The sequence below is a fragment of the Mauremys reevesii genome, linkage group 1 (genome assembly GCF_016161935.1).
Source record: "Mauremys reevesii isolate NIE-2019 linkage group 1, ASM1616193v1, whole genome shotgun sequence".
NCBI classification, from domain to species: domain Eukaryota; kingdom Metazoa; phylum Chordata; order Testudines; family Geoemydidae; genus Mauremys; species Mauremys reevesii.
In genome coordinates, this window is record NC_052623.1 from 224,297,186 (window position 1) to 224,313,761 (window position 16,576).

The 16,576-nt window shown below is 48.9% G+C and overlaps 1 protein-coding gene across 2 annotated transcripts in view; it reads right to left on the minus strand.

Annotated features, from left to right (window-relative positions):
• Positions 1–1,977: 1,977 nt before the first annotated feature.
• The window catches only part of LOC120404256 (alpha-2-macroglobulin-like), a 58,055-nt gene continuing 43,456 nt past the window's right edge, over positions 1,978–16,576 (minus strand). The window contains exons 30-36 of one of the 2 annotated variants that reach the window (XM_039536423.1): positions 15,500–15,718; positions 15,072–15,199; positions 8,699–8,789; positions 4,891–4,959; positions 4,400–4,502; positions 3,438–3,479; positions 1,978–2,145 (exon numbers count right to left, since the gene is read on the minus strand). In XM_039536423.1, the coding sequence (XP_039392357.1) occupies positions 2,114–2,145; positions 3,438–3,479; positions 4,400–4,502; positions 4,891–4,959; positions 8,699–8,789; positions 15,072–15,199; positions 15,500–15,718 (684 nt within the window). In that variant the 3' untranslated portion in view covers positions 1,978–2,113. Of the gene's footprint in view, positions 2,146–3,437; positions 3,480–4,399; positions 4,503–4,890; positions 4,960–8,696; positions 8,790–8,934; positions 9,052–15,071; positions 15,200–15,499; positions 15,719–16,576 lie in introns of those variants that run through there. The other variant, XM_039536432.1, reaches the window with a different exon arrangement.

Below are 16,576 nucleotides of genomic sequence, written 5' to 3' on the forward strand. Positions count from 1 at the left end.
TTATTTTCAGGTCTGGGAAGTAAATCCCTTGCTGCAGCTGTCTAAACAGAGTAGTGTTCCTGAAGACGCGAGCGTCATGAACCCTTCCCGGCCATCCCACGCTGATGTTGGTGAAACATCCCTTGTGATCCACCAGTGCTTGCAGCACCATTGAGAAGTACCCTTTGCGGTTTACGTACTGGCTGCCCTGGTGCTCCGGTGCCAAGATAGGGATATGGGTTCCATCTATCGCCCCACCACCGTTAGGGAATCCCGTTGCAGCAAAGCCATCCACTATGACTTTCACATTTCCCAGAGTCATTACCTTTGGTAGCAGCAGCTCAGTGATTGCTTTGGCTACTTGCATCACAGCAGCCCCCACAGTAGATTTGCCCACTCCAAATTGATTCCCGACTGACTGGTAGCTGTCTGGTGTTGCAAGCTTCCACAGAGCTATCGCCACTCGTTTCTCAACTGTGAGGGCTGCTCTCATCTTGGTATTCTGGCGCTTCAGGGCAGGGGAAAGCAAGTCACAAAGTTCCATGAAAGTGCCCTTACGTATGCGAAAGTTTCGCAGACACTGGGAATCGTCACACACCTGCAACAGTATGCGGTCCCACCAGTCTGTGCTTGTTTCCCGGGCCCCAAATCGGCGTTTCATGACTAGAACCTGCCCCATTACCTGCATGATCTCCAAAGCACCGGTGCCCGCGGTCTGAGAGAATTCTGTGTCCATGTCCATGTCTTCATCACTCCCATCACTGCGCTGCCGTAGCCGCCTCCTATTCGCCTGGTTTTTCAGGTCCTGGTTCAGCATAAACTTCACGAGAATGCGTGAGGTGTTAACAATGTCCATGACTGCTGTCTTGCGCTGAGCGAGCTCCATGCTTGCCGTGGTATGGCGTCTGCACAGTTCACTCAGGAAAAAAGGCGTGAAGCGGTTGTCTGCCGTTGCTTTCATGGAGGGATGGGGAAGATGTACACAGAACCACCAGCAACAATGTTTTTTGCCCCATCAGGCACTGGGATCTCCCAGAATTCCAATGGGCGGGGGAGACTGCGGGAACTATGGGATAGCCACCCACAGTGCAATCTGTTTCCAAAAAACAGTTTCTGTAAAATTGGAATAATCCCGTAGTGTAAACATACCCTCAGATGCAGGGTTTTCTTTGTTCAGAGAGAACAGTCCTGGGACACACATGCTGAGAAAGGGCTGAATAAAGCAACTTATGAAGAGATTTTGAAAGAAGTAAAAATGCATAGTTTGGATAAATAATGAATAGCTAGAAGGCACAATAATTCAGTACATGCATTTAAAAAGAGTAAATACCCAAGAGGAGGGGACATATTTAGGGGACTTGAACAGGTAAAATGAGGAGTAAATGGGCTGAAACTGAGAAAAGGGGAGCATTTTTCCAACTGTGAAGGGGCTCTCAGACTGTGGAGTAGTTTCCCAAAGGGAAGGGGGTTGGCAGTCCCATTAGCTGAGGCACTAACAACTAGTATTATATAAATCCCTAGAACATGCCATTCAATTCTAGGACAAACCACTTGTTACAATGCTACACACTGTGGCCAGTTGGCACTTCATGGGAGCAGCAGGGATGGAACTTACAGGCTGGTGTTCCAAACCCCCAGACCTCGACCCCTTCATCCAAAGGAGACCCCATTACATGTTAGCTGTATCAGGCCCCAGCACACAGCTGAGTATTTCTGTTTCCAACCTGTAGCAGGCAGGGATTATCTACAGTCCCACAGTTCATGTTCACATGTAAGGAACAATCCCGCACTAGTCGCTAGCTGGAAAAGGTGAGGGCTATTGAACACAATGGTGCTTAGCAGATCTTCTCCCACAGACTCTTTCCCCCATTCTGGCTGTGGAGGGCAGAGCCCTAGCAGAATGGGACACACCTTGGCCCGAGAAGTCCTGGGTGAAGCTGTGATCTGGGGCTGAACGGGGATGAGGGGGTTGGGAACAGAGAGGCCAGGAGCCATTGGTCAGGTTGGTGAATTCATTTATTTGTAATGTTTGTTTCCCGATTCTTGCTGCTGTTTTCTCTCTGTCGCTTCATCCATCCACCTCAGCCTGTGCAGGGGCTAAGCAGGTGGGACGCGGGAGGTTCAGAACACGACTTCATCCCTCACATTTCCTCTGCTCGACTCCCACTATGAGGGGGAAAGGAGCGGGAACAGGAAAGGTTTAGGGAAGAGAATTGCCACTCCTCCCCTAGGCCTGGGCACAGAGCCAGCAACACACATCCAGGGCTGGGTATGGCTGCTCTATTGCAGGGAGCACACCCCTGCCAGGTCCCCAGGCAGGAGATTCCATAGCCCCGACCTCTCCCTACCAAGGGCAGGGCCTTGCCTCATCTGCCTCCACACAGAGTGTCTTGTAACACTGGGGAGTCGCAGCACAGGCTGTGTCAGCCTAGGCTCCGGCTGGAAACCATACCTGCTGTGTCTGACACTGCAAAGCGGCCATGTGGCAGGGAAGCAGCCCAGCTGGGATTCACCTGGGATCACAGGATACTCGGTGCCATAGACATGCTAAGGCTCAGCTTGGACATTTGCTTTGGGGGTGAGGTGCAGATCTGAGCAGCACGTTCTCTCCCTGCCCCTTTGTTCCTATGGGACCCAGCCCCGAATGGAGTAAATCAATTTACACAAGAGCCATCAGTAATCAGGGGAGGGAAGGGAGCTCCCTGCACTGGGACTGAGCATCTGCCTGTGGATCAGTACCAGGGGGAATGGAGCCCAGAAAAGCCCCTGGATGCGGAGATCCTTCCCTGGGCCTCTCAGACCTGCAGAACCAGGGCTGGGAAAAGGAGGCTTCTGCTGAGTCCTGCTGCTGGGAGACCCTCCCCTCCTCTGTCTGTCTGACTCTCCTGTGCTTTGGTTCTTTCATTCACTCTCTCTGTCCTGGATATTTTGGCTCCTCTGATCCTAGCCAGAAGCAGGAAAGTCAGGTCCTTTACACCCCCCCTTTCCCCAGCTGCTGGGGAAAAGGGGGTGTAAAGGATCTGAGTTTATAGGACAGGCTGAGCGGCCTCATGTTCTTATTTTGATCTGAGCCCAGGCAGCTCATCTCTGACAACTTCACACAAACAAGCGACCCAGTGAGATGGCAGGGACTTGCTGGCTCTGACTGGGCTGGAGCCTTCACCCCAATCCTGGAAGAGCCTCTCACAAACCACTGCAATGACACAGTTTCAATACAGCTCAGGAGGCAGAGGCTGCAGCAGGGAGATGTGTAAAGTGAGGATGAAAGGAGCATCTGTCCCCCAGATTAAACGAAGACTCCATCAGTGCAGGCAACAAACCCCTGTGCAGGGGGAAAAAAAGCCACCAGCTCCGACTGCACTGGGGATGCACACCTGGAGCTGAGCTCTCGCAGTGGGGAGTAGGTATGGGGGTGCAGTGAGCAGGACGAGGGGAGGAAATGGCTCTTCATACGCTACCTTTGCTGCAGGGGGCGCTGTACTCAGCGATGGCAAATTCATCTGGAAGACACAAGGGAAGAGAGATGTGATCCGGGCTGTGAGACGCAACCAGGACTCCTCGCACTTTCACCAGGCCCTGTGGCAGAGAGCTGGCACCGCATCAGAGATCTCAGGCAGGAGAGGAGGGAGCCCTGTCTCCAGAGGCAGTGGGGGAAGCTCAGCTGGGCTCCATGGGAGGAAGGCCAAGGTTATCCCAAGGCTACAGCACAACAGGTATCTCCAGCGGGTCTGTGCCAGGTGTCCTATGTCCATTTGCACGTCTGACACACGACCGCTGGGGTTGCCGTTGGGCTCTGGTTTTGTCACCCGATGTCCTATCTGGGGAGGTGGAGGAGTGAATGTGCCTCCCCCAGGTCACACCCAGAGCTGGGATCTCAGGGCAGGATCTGAACCCAGAACCCTCCCAGGTCCTTTTGCCTCTAACCCACCTGGGTTGGCACCTTCCCTCTACAGTGCGGGAGGGGTCTGGGGCTCATGGTGCGAGCATGAGGCCAGTGGAATATGATCCCTTGTCCATAATCCCGGTGTGCCCCACATTCTCATCTGGGAGAGGGGTGACACTGCTGAGATGGGCCTGTTGTGTCCAGAGATGAGAGGGGGATGCTGTCTGCGTGGGGCAAGCCAGTGTCAGGGATGGTGCGGCAGATCCGTTTGGGTTGGAAGCAGGAGGAGAAGGGAATGAGGTTTGCCCTTGAACCTCCATGGGCAATCGCTGAGCAGGCAGCGCTGGCGTGAGGTTCCCAGGCCTGTCACCACCCTCAGGAGGCAGCCCGGGGTTGGGGAGGTGGATTATAGAGAGAACGAGGCCAAACACAATCCCGAGCCCAGCGGGTCCCCCTGTGACTCTGACTGTGGCCTCTCCCCACCCTGTGACAGGCCCAGGGTGGTTAACGTCCCCCCAGCCCTGCCCCCACACGCACCTGTCTCATAGTAATCGTAGACTTTCACCAGTGCCGGCTTCAGCATCTGTATGGGGAAGTCCTGCTCCACCGTGAAGGAGAAGCTCTGAGTCACATTGCTCACCTGGGGTGTGTGTGTGGGAAACAGATGAGACTCAGGAGGATGCTCTGAGCCACCTCACTCTCTCCTTCCCCATCTCCCCTCCCCTCATTCTGCAGGTCCAGCATCTGCCCCCCTTGGCTGCAGGGCCTGGCAGGGATTCAGCCCTGCCGCCCTGATCCCCCTCCCCCAGGTACAAGCTAGGCTGGGGGGAGAACAGGGTCCCAGCTCTATATGTTGGGAGGAGCAGGAAGAGCTTCACAGAAATGCTGGGGAGCAGCAGCAGCTGTGCAGCAATACATGGGTTTGTTTTCCCCAGCCAACACCTGGGAGATCCCCGCTCAGTGCCCCTATCAAAGGTATGTCGGGGGTGACTCTCCCTGGCCCATCCTGGCCCCCTGTGAGCGCTCACCTGCTTCACGTACAGCAGCACGTGGTTGGTGCTCAGTTCTGTGCGGTGGATGTGGTTACGTCCTTCCAGCTGCCAGTGGCCAAGGGAAAGAAGCAGGATGTTACTGAGCCCACTTCGAATCACCCCAGAACCCTAAGGAATGGGATGCTGAAGCAATCCCAGAGCTGTTAGCAATTATCTTTGAGATCTCCTGGAGGACGGGTGATTTCCCAGGGGATTGGAGGCAGGGAAACACAGTATCTATCTTTAAAAATGGGAACAAAGCGGACCTAGGGATTCATAGACCAGTCAGACTAACATTCATACCTGGAAAGATAGCTGAAGAAATTATTAAACAGTCACCTTGTAAGGACCTAGAGTGTAACAGGATTACAAGATAAAGCCAGCATGGATTTGTCAAGAAAAAATCATGCCAAACCAACCTCACTTTCTTCTCTGAGAGGGTTACTTGACTAGTGGATAGTGGGGGCAGGGAGGGAGAGGAAAGCAGCAGTCACCATATATCTTGATTTTAATAAGGCTTTCTGATACAGTCCCACCTGACATTCTCATAAGGAAATCAGAGAAACGTGTCCTAAAAGAAATTATTATCAGCTGGATGCACAAGTGGTTGAAAGACTGTACTCAAAGGGCAGTCATCCACGGTTTGCTGTTAGACTGCTAGGGTGCATCTAGTAGGGTCCTGCAGTGGTCAGTCCTGGGTCTGGCACTACTCAACATGATCATTAATCACTTGGATAATAGAGTGGAGAGCATCCCTCTAAAATCTGTGCATGACACCAGCTGGGAGGGGCTGTAAGCACTTTGGACAGGATTAGAATTTAAAACCACTTTGCCAAATTAGAGAATTGGTCCAAAACCAAGAAGATGAAATTCAGTAAAGACAAATACAAAATACTACACTTGGGAAGGAAAAATGAAATGCACAACTACAAAATGAGGAATAAATGGCTAGGGGGTAGTTCTGCTGAAAAGGGTCGGTGGGTTACAGAGGATCTCAAATTTAATATAAATCAGCAATGTGATGCAGTTGTGAAAAAGGCTAATATCATTCTGGGGTATATTAACAGGAGTGTCATATGTAAGACACGGTATGTAATTATACCACTCTACTTGGCATTGGTGAGGCCTCAGCTGGAGTACTGTGTCCACTTCTGGGCACCACACTTCAGCAAAGATGTGGATAAATCAGAGAGAGTCCAGAGAACAGCCACAAAAATGATAAAAAGTGTAGAAGACCTGACCTAGAATCATAGAATATCAGGGTTGGAAGGGACCTCAGGAGGTCATCTAGTCCAACCCCCTGCTCAAAGCAGGACCAATCCCCAGACAGATTTTTGCCCCAGATCAAACTAGCTAGAGATATAAAAGGTAACAAGAAAAAATTCTACAAATACATTAGAAGCAAGAGGAAGACCAAGGACGAGGTAGGCCTGTTACTTAGTGAGGAGGGAAAAACAATAACAGAAAATGTGGAAATGGCAGAGGTGCTTAATGATTTCTTTATTTCAGTTTTCACCAAGAAGATTGGTGGTTATTGGACGTCTAACATAGTGAATGCCAGTGAAAATGAGGTAGGATCAGGGGCTAAAATAGGGAAAGAACAAGTTAAAAATTACTTAGACAAGTTAGATGTCTTCAAGTCACCAGAGCCTGATGAAATGCATCCTAGAATACTCAAGGAGCTGACTGCGGAGATATCTGAGCCATTCACGATTATCTTTGAAAAGTCATGGAAGACATGTGGAAAGGTAAAAACTCCGGGCATGTCTAGTCTTGAGAGAAGAAGGCGGAGGGAGGACCTGATAACATATTTGAATACTTTAAAGGGTTGTTATAAAGAGGATGGTGATCAATTGCTCTCCATGTCCACTGAAGGTAAGACAAGTAGTAATGGGCTTAATCTGCAGCAAGGGAGAGTTAGAAAATGTTTCCTAAATCTAACCTAACTGTAATGGTAATTAAGCTCTGGCACAGGCTTCTAGGGGAGGCTGTGATTTCCCATCACTGGACATTTTTAAGGACAGGTTAGACAGACACCTATCAGGGATTAGCTAGGTTTACGTGGTCCTGCTTCCTCACAGGCAGCTGAAACTTCCTCACAGGATGACCTCTTGTGGTCCCTCCCATTCCTACCGTAGAGTCCTGCATGGGACTATTTTTTAATCCCGCTCCCACCCACTCTCGCTGTTATGGCAACGGGTCCTGCGGGATCCCAATCCCACTGCAGAGCTCTACACTAGTCCCACACAGGGCTCTAGCCTATAGCTCTGTGGTTCTTTGCTGGTGCCATAGGCACTGACTCTGTGGGTGCTCTGGGGCTGGAGAACCCATGGAAAAAAATAGTGGCTGCTCAGCACCCAATGGTGGCCCACTGATCAGCTCCTTCCCCTCCCCCCCAGCACCACCCGCCCACCGGTGGTCAGCTGCTCAGTGGTGTGCAGGAGGCTCTGGGGGGAGTGAGAGAAGCAGGGGCAGGAAGAGGCAGAGGGAGGACAGGGTGTGCTCGGGGGAGGGGGTGGAACGGGGCGGGAAGAGGCAGGGCAGGGGCAGTCCTCGGGGAAAGGTGGCAACTGTGGGCAGGGCCTGGGGCCCAGCAGGGGTCAAGCGCCCTTGGGGAAGCCAGAAAGTTGGTGCCTCTGGCTGCTGCTTTAAAGGAAGAGGCAAAATCTGCACTATGGCCCCAGGGACAGTGCGTAATGCGGCTGGGAGAGGCTAAGCCTCCCCAAACCTCCCCTAATGCGCCGAGCCACGGCCCCGGGGCTGGGCCACAGCAGAGCTCAGAGCTCCTCCAGAGCCAGGGATTGGGACTGCTTGGCCAGGCAGCTGGGGTTCCTCTGTCTGCAGTGGGGGGCTCAGGGCTTTTCTGGCCCCAGTGGGTGAGAGTGTGGGGGCATGGGGGTGGGGCCTCACGCAGAAGGAGCAGGGCAGGGGTGGGGCCTCGGGTGTAAGGGGCGAGGCAGAACTAGCCTCCTCGAATGTGGGGGGTTCGTGCACCGTCTATGTATGGCCCCACCCACCTGGTGGACTGAGATGTGAAGTACCACGGTTTGAGACCTGTGGGGCTAGGGCACAATCAAGTGCAGCATCAGTGCAGTGTCTGACCCATCCCCTGAGGGCAGGGCTGGGGCTGTGGGCAGGGTTGGGGTTCTGGGCACTGCCTCCCCTGTGCTGCTCACAGGCATCATTAGTCTGATGCCATCACACCTCAGGGCCCCTCAAGGGACCCCTCCCAGTGTCTGAGTCTCCCTGAGGAGATGCAGGGCCCAGGGTGGGCTCAGGAGTTGCAGTGGGGGGTGTTAAAGCTGGGGGAGAAGAGAGGGATGCAGGGAGGTGGGGGCTCATTACTCTCTCTCCCAAGCACCCTGCAAGCCCAGCCTGACTTCCCCTTACAGGAGCACTGCCCCCTCCAGGGGAGACTGTGAGGTGCCTCCAGCTGGGCCTGCTGCCCCTGTGTGTAACAATTTATCAGGGAGTCACTGAGTGGGGGCTCAGGGGGATGGGATGGGACGGGGAGGGCGTGGGGAATCAGGGGAGGGTCAGAAAGAAGAGATGGGGTCACAGAGACAGGAGACAAGGGGAGGCCTGATGCTGGACAAGGGACTAAGGAGGGGCCCGGTTGCACCGGTAAAATGAGGGGTTAGGAGTTGGAGCTGACTGGGGGCCAGATACCCCTGAAGTGGGGTTGGAATCAAGGGGCCCTAGATGTCCACTGGGTGAGGTTGGGGTTGTGGGGAACTGGACTCCACTGGGTTGTGGGGCAGATACCCCTGGGGGGCTGCGACCCATACACAGAATGGACCGTTACCTTCCTCACTGATGACTTCACAGGGATGAATCCTGACAGCATCTTAACGTCAACGATGACCATGTTGGAGACGGGGCGTTTCCCTGTGTAACTGGGAGACCAAGCGGGAAACGAAACAAGGTTTAATACATCTCAGCACAGAGCTGATGCACCTCAATCCTGACCTGCAGCACCTCCCACCCTGCCTGGCTCCTGCTAGTCCAGTTCTGGTCCCTGGCTCCCTGAGCTGCCAATACCTGCCATTCCTGCCCTGCAACCCAGCGCCGCTGCTGTCTCAGTCCTGGGCTCCCCACAGAGCTCTGCCAGTGCCCCTCAGTTCTGCCCTTGGAGCAGTGGAAGTCTGTTGAAAGTCCCTGAAACAAGACGGCATCCTTTCCAATAAGGGGTTTAGTTAAATTACTCCCATCATTGGTGGCAGGAGGAGGAGGGAAAAATTTAAATCAGGATTTAAATCACTTGGTTTTTAAAATTTTTTATTTAAAATAGGGTTGAGGGGTTTCAGAACCAATGTAAATATTGGTGCTAATTTTGACTGCAGTTTGTAATGAACTAAGTTATAAAGACTCGTGTTTCTAAATGCCACTATGGCTAGAGGATCCTATTTGAATTTGACAGAACTTTGAGACAGAAAAACAAAATACTGGAAGTGAAGGTGCCATTTCTGCAAACTGTTTAGTAGGAACTGTAGGGGATATATAGAACAGGCCTGGTTTGAATGATTAATAACTAGTGATTCCTTCCAGCCCTCAAAAATGAAAAAAGCTACCCACCTCTATTTATCCCAAAATAGGATGCTCTTAGGAATAAAATGGTTCACATCAGTTGAGACCCTTTGTCTATGGACCCACAATTCAGCCAAGGTCAGGAGTTGCTCTCCCCAAGCAGAGAAACTAAAATGGCTAATGAGAGTAATGTTAATCACCTAGAAAAGAATCTCTCATTATTTGCGTATGGACAAAACCTCTTTCTCCCTCCTAATCTAGCTAAAAAGAACTCCAAGTTATCAAGAAAGGGTCATTCCCTGCTTTCCTATGCAAAGTGGCCTACTGCACATTGAGTGGATCAAGAGATGGGTGAGGAAGCTGCAAGCTAAACAAACCAGAAGTGTGGCTGTAAGACTGAAGATCAAATTGGGTGAAATGCCCATTTCCCCAAGAAATCCAAACCATAATCTTTCACCCCAAATTAGAAGCTGAACATTGTTCTTGCTAGTAAATATTCACCTTTTATGATTTTTGTATGTTAAACTCTCGTAATAGTTTTATATACTAACCAAAAGCCTTTTCATTTTGTGTATCTATATATTTATTGCCATGTACATATGGAAACTAACCTAATGGTGAAGGGAAGATGATGGAATGAGTGCAATTGTTTACTCTGGTTTTTACCCCGATTTCACTAATATAGCCCAGACAGCCAGGGAAGGGAACCCCTCAAAACTACTGAAAGTTATCTACAGAAGTATGTTATCATAAACAAGGCTGGGTAATTAATAAGGGATGCTTATGATCCAATTATGTTCTGTGATTGATAAGAGGTATTTGTTGTTACAGATGGGTTCTATAATGGATGGAATAATGGCCCATTGAACATGTTTTTAACTCATTAAGAACTTTCAGTTGTTACAGCTGTTAGTAATAATCACTGGATTAGAGATTCCTTTTTACTCATCAGTCAGGTAAATGGAGGCCCATAAAAGAAATTTCATCAGTAACTAGGAAAACAGAACATATGGCAAAAATAATTATGGGAAAGTACTTTTCCCTCCAAAAAGAAGTTTCTTTATCTCACACTGTATAAAAGGAAAGAGGATTGGAAAGTTAGTTTGGGAATGAACACTTAGCATTCCACAAGGTACAGAAGAAGGGAATATATGTGAAATAAAACAGTCAAATATAGTAAAAATCTTTAATGAAACAAACTGTACCATAGAAATTTAATGAATTAAATAAATCTTTAATGAAACATCCTGTGGATATAAATTCCATGTTTGAATAATAAGAGTATAGCAGTAGGAATATGCTACTGACCACCTGACTTGAATAGCGACCGTGAGTCACAAAAGTGAAATGCCTGAGTCTGAGAATTTAATGGAGGAGGTTTTGGAATAAATAGATAGATTAAGCAGTAAATAATCGCCAGGACCAGATGAATAGCGACCGTGAGTCACATAAGTGAAATGCCTCAGTCTGAGAATTTAATGGAGGAGGTTTTGGAATAAATAGATAGATTAAGCAGTAAATAATCGCCAGGACCAGATGGTATTCACTGAAGAGTTCTGAAGGAACTCAAATAGGAAATTGCAGAACTACTAACTGTGGTACGTAACCTATTGCTTAAATCAGCCTCTGTACCAGATGAGTGGCGGATAGCTAAAGTAATGCCAATTTTTAAAAAAGGCTCCATTGGCGATCCTGGCAATTATAGGCTGGTAAAATTAATTTCAGTATCAGGTAAATTGGTTGAAACTATAGTAAAGAACAGATTTATCAAAAACAGATTAACATGATTTGTTGGGGAAAAGTCAACATGGCTTTTGTAAAGGGAAATCATGCCTCACCGATCCATTAGAATTCTTTGAGAGGGGGTCAACAAGCACATGGACAAGGGTGATTCAGTGGATATAGTGTCCTTGGATTTTCAGAAAGCCTTTGACAAGGTCCCTCACCAAAAGCTCTTAAGCAACGTAAGGTGTCATGGGATAAGAGTGAGGCTCTCTCATGGATCAGTAACTGGTTAAAGACAGGAAACAAAGGGCAGGAATAAATGGTCAATTTTCAGAATGGAGAGAGGTAAATAGCAGTGTCCCACAGGGATTTGTCCTGGGACCTGTGCTGTTCAATATATTCACAAATGATTTGGAAAAAGGGGTAAACAATGAGGTGGCAAGCTTTTCAGGTAATACAAAATTATTCAGGATATTAAGTCCAAGGCTGACTGCAAAGAGTTACAAAACTGGGTGACTAGGCAAAAAAATGGCAGATGGAAATTCAGTGTTGATAAATGCAAAGTAATGCACATTGGAAGACATAATCCCAACTAACATATAAAATGATGGAGTCTAAATTAACAGTTACCACTCAAGAAAAAGATCTTGGAGTCACTGAAAAAAAATCTGTTCAGTGTGTAGCAGCCTTCAGAAAAGCTAACAGAATGTTAGGAATGGGATAGATATTATGACAGAAAACATAATGCCACGGTATAAATCCATTTTATGCTACATCTTAAATACTGCATGCAGTTCTGGTTGCCCAATCTCAAAGAAGATATATTAGAAAAAATACAGAGAAAGGCCACAAAAATGATTAAGGGTATGGAACGGCTTCCATATGAGAAAAGATTAGAAAGACTGGAAGTGTTCAGCTTAGAAAAGAGATGACTAATGGGGGGATATGACTGAGGTCTATAAAATCATGAATGGTGTGGAGAAAGTGAATAAGGATGTGTTATTTAGCCCTTCACATAACAAAAGAACCAGGAGTTACCCAATGAACTGAATGGGCAGCAAACTTAAAAAAAACAAAAGGAAGTACTTCTTCAAACAATGCACAGTCAACCTGTGGAACTCGTTGCCAGGTGATGTTGAGAAGACCAAAAATATAACAGGGTTCAAAAAAGAATTAGATAAGTTCATGGAGGATAGGTCCATCAGTGGCTATTAGCCAAGATGGTCAGTGACGCAACCTCATGCTCTTGGGTGTTCCTAAATCTGACCGCCAGAAGTTGGGCCTGGACAAAAGGGGATGGATCATTCAATAATTGCCCTGTTCTGTTCATTCCCTCTGAAGCATCTGGTACCAGCCAGTGTTGGAAAACAGGATATTGGGCAAGATGGACCTTCTTTCTGTACACAGCTGTATTAATCTTTGGTTAAATAATCTCATTTGAGCTTCTTATTTGACAATCTTGAATCATTATTAAATTCAAACTTACAACATTCTATACGTGGAAAATATCTCTTGTTCTAATACATAATGGGAAATGCTTATGTACAATACAAGAATGTGTGGAGTATGTCCTCCAAATTGAGAAGCTTATAAGGGATTTTGTTGGTTTTCACTGTAAATAATTGCTGTGGTCTAACAGTAATAGGAATTGTCTGGCACAAGGAAGAAGAAATGTTAGAAGATATAAACCAGAGTATAACCTGGGAAAGTGACAGAAATTGCTTAAAAGCAGGGATCCTAATTGATAGTAGGAGCTAAAAATGAAATACAGTCCTTGAAATGAATCAAACTTAAACGGCCTCCAATAAGAAAAGAATTGAAGAAATTTGTAATACACAAATGCCATGTACTGGATACTAATGGAAGCAGCAAGCAAACTGAAAGAACAGGAATAAGAGGATGCCTCTTACTTTCTTAGGAGCCCTGAAACTAGGATATATAAACTGTATTTTTTGTAAAAAATTCTCCCTTAGTGGCATAAAATCTCTGTCACTTCACATCCAAACTGGTTCCGTGTTAGCACTAGGACGTTATTTCAATACACTAGCTAAGTCATTGTGAGATTTTTGATACTCACTTTAAAAAATAGGAGCTTAAAGTTAGGTCTGGTCTACACTACAGACCTATACCTATGTCATTCTAGTGTGTGAAAAATCACAACCCAAGTGATGTAGTTATATGGATCTAACCCCACCATGTAGACAAAGCTAGGTTGGTGAGAAAGCTTCACCTGTCAACATAGCTAGTGCCTCTCGGGGAGGTGGAATAACTACGCTGATGGGAGAGCTCTCTGCTGTCGGTGTAGAGTGACTTCATTTAAGTGCTACAGCAGTGTTTTAAGTGTAGACTTGTCCTTAGGCTCCAAAGCTCATATTTTGGCATCTAAGGGTGGGTATTGTAAAAGCACTGAAATGATTTAGGAGTATAAGTCTGACTGAACTCGGCCTGTAAATCCTGGTGAAGGAGAACGGCTGGGTCAAAGCATTCAGCTCCTGCGACTGGGGTAGTTCACTCTGTGGGAGGGTGGTGGTGGTTGCAGGCTACTGTCCGGGCAGTTTTATGTCTGAGGCTGTGGCTACACTTAGCACTTCAAAGCGCTGCCGCGGCAGCGCTTTGAAACGCTAAGTGTAGTCAAAGCGCCAGCGCTGGGAGAGAGCTCTCCCAGCGCTGTCCGTACTCCACCTCCCTGTGGGGAATAACGGACAGCGCTGGGGCTTTGACCACACTGGCGCTTTGCAGCGCCGCAATTTGCAGCGCTGGAGAGGGTGTGTTTTCACACCCTGCTGCAGCACTGCAAATTTGTAAGTGTAGCCAAGCCCTTAGTTTGTGTTGCTCTCACAGTAAGGGTTTGGCTACACTTGCAGCTGTCCAGTGCTGGGAGTTAAAGCAGTCTTCGTACAGCTGTGTAGGGAAAGCGCTGCAGTGTGGCCACGCTGACAGCTACCAGCGCTGCAGTGTGGCCACATTTGCAGCATTTGCAGCGGTGTTGGGAGTGGTGCATTATGGGTAGCTATCCCAGCGTTCAAGTGGCTGCAACGTGCTTTTCAAAAGAGGAAGGTGGGGTGGAGTGTGACAGGGAGCGTGGGGGGAGACAGAGAGAGTGGATTTTTGGAGCTGACACTGAGTCAGCTCCCTGCCTTGCAAGTTCTGACCCCTTCCCCTGCCCCCTTCTCTCATTCACTAAGTGTTTTTTTCCCTCACAGACCAGATAAGCAGCTGCTCCGAAACAGACCCCGCCCCGCCCGCCACACTGCTTTTCTCCTCAAGCAAACACTAGTAGTGGACATTCCAAAGGGATCCCCCTGCCTGCTTCTGCTTGAACAAACAGTAGCTGTGTTTGTTTTTTAGATAAGCAGTTCCGGGAGCCCGGAGTTCACAACAAAACAAAGAGTGTTATCTTTACTTAAAAGCATTATGGGAAGGTTCTGGAGGTCAGTTACAGCGTAGTAAGATTAATCACTGTTTACACTGGCACCCCAGCGCTGTTCTCTTTATTCCTCTCGTCGAGGTGGAGTATATGCAGCGCTGTAGCCAGGGAGATACAGCGCTGTATGTGCCTTGCCAGTGTGAACGGGGAGTAAGTTACAGTGCTGTAAAGCCACCATCAGCGCTGTAACTCTCAAGTGTAGCCAAGCCCTCAGGGTGTTACTAAGATGCTGACTTCTCTTTTTCAGCCTCAGGGAAACAAGCCCAGAACAATCACTCTAACAATTTAGCGGGAGAAAGTAAAGAGCTAGCAACACAGAAATACAAATTCAGATTGACATTGAAAAGAACAATTGCAATTAAGAAAATATCATGGGATTTAATTTTTGGAAAAATATTGATTTGTATCAACTTTTCTGGGGGCTCCTCTCACAACTGAAATGATTTGTCCCCTGCCCTAGGGCTGCTCCGGAAGGTCCGGCCCTGCGAGGGGGAGTTACCTGATGTTTATGGCGATGTTAAAGGTCCTTTGAGCCTTGGCGCTGTCACATTTCTCAGGGACTGTGTGCACCTCCAGCGCAAACGGTGCCTCGCCCAGCTTGGGGAGCACATTGTACCTCAGGCTGGTCTGAAAGAGAATATATGGTTCTCTGTGTGTCTCCATCTGTCCATCTCCTCAATTTCCTTCCCTCTGCTCAGTTTCATTCTTTCCTTTATCTCTTCTCTCTCTCTCCCCGTTCCCCAACTCTCTCTGTCAACTCTCTCCTCCTCACACCTCTTTCCTATTTTCTCCTCCTCTCACCCATCTCTTCCTCTCTTTTCCTTCCCTCTCTCCCCAGTCCACCCCATCTTCCCATCTCCAATGGGAATGAGACAGGCTCCCCTCAGCAGCAGCCTCTCCCGCTCCACCTGCCCCAGGGCCCCTCACCTGCACATAGACACATCCTTCTCCTGTCACCCCCATGCTGTAGTCCCCTGGCACCTCTGGCAGTGCTATACGCTGGAGCAGCAGACGGTTTGTGTGATCCACCTGGAATTGGGACTGGAAGTCCCCTGTAGATTGCAGAGTCACTGTGGATGCTCCTTCGCTCTTGGCATAGGTGGAGACTCCATATCGGGACAGCGCCTGGAGTGCCACCACTGTGTCCTGCCAAACAAGAGATGAGCCCAGGTGCCCAAGGGGATGAATGAGCCATTTGTATAGGCCCAGAGCCCCCACTCCACCGGCTCTTCCTACACTGCAGTGCCCCGATTTTCCCATTTCCACTCCCACAAGCCATTCACTCTATTCCCTTGGGCCCAGATCCTCAAAGGTATTTAAGCACCTTTCACCCACTGAAAGCAGCCAAGTGTCTAAGTACTTTAGGGAACCTAGGCCTTGGTATCTCTGACACTCCACCACAGGCATCTGAGGGAAGATGCCACCACCCTTCCCTGAAGGACCAACCCAAAGGGACAGTTCAGGACCAGGTGAAATGGGAGCTGCTTGTAGCTCAGAGAGGACCCTGGTGAGGCACCCAGGAGGATCAGTAATGGAGTATGAGAAAGTCTTTCAGCCCTTTGGGTATCAAGCCAACCAGGGTAATGGTGGAGCATGGGGCCAATGACTGGTCCTGTCTGGAGAGGTCACTCCCTGAGGTCCCAGCTTCCAAGCACCAGCATGGTCTGCACCCGCTCAAAGGGGGAGGTGGCACCTCCTGTTTGGTTGTCACTCAGGATGGTGCCCCCCCACCTCTTTCTGGGTATGTCCGGCAGTGACTGGCTGCTGCTGCTTCTCTGGGGAGGCCTCTGCTCCTGAGCTGAATTGGTCTGGCTGGATGGGGTCAGTGCTGGGGGAAGCTGGGGATGGCACTGCACTACCTTGTGAGTGCTCAGGGCGACTCTTCTGTCCTCCATACACAGCAGCATCACTTGTCCAGTCTCCTAACTCATTAGTCCCTCTGGGCCTGTGGGTATCTGATGCAGCCATACTCCATGCTGTGACTATCCCCTGATCTAAACTAAA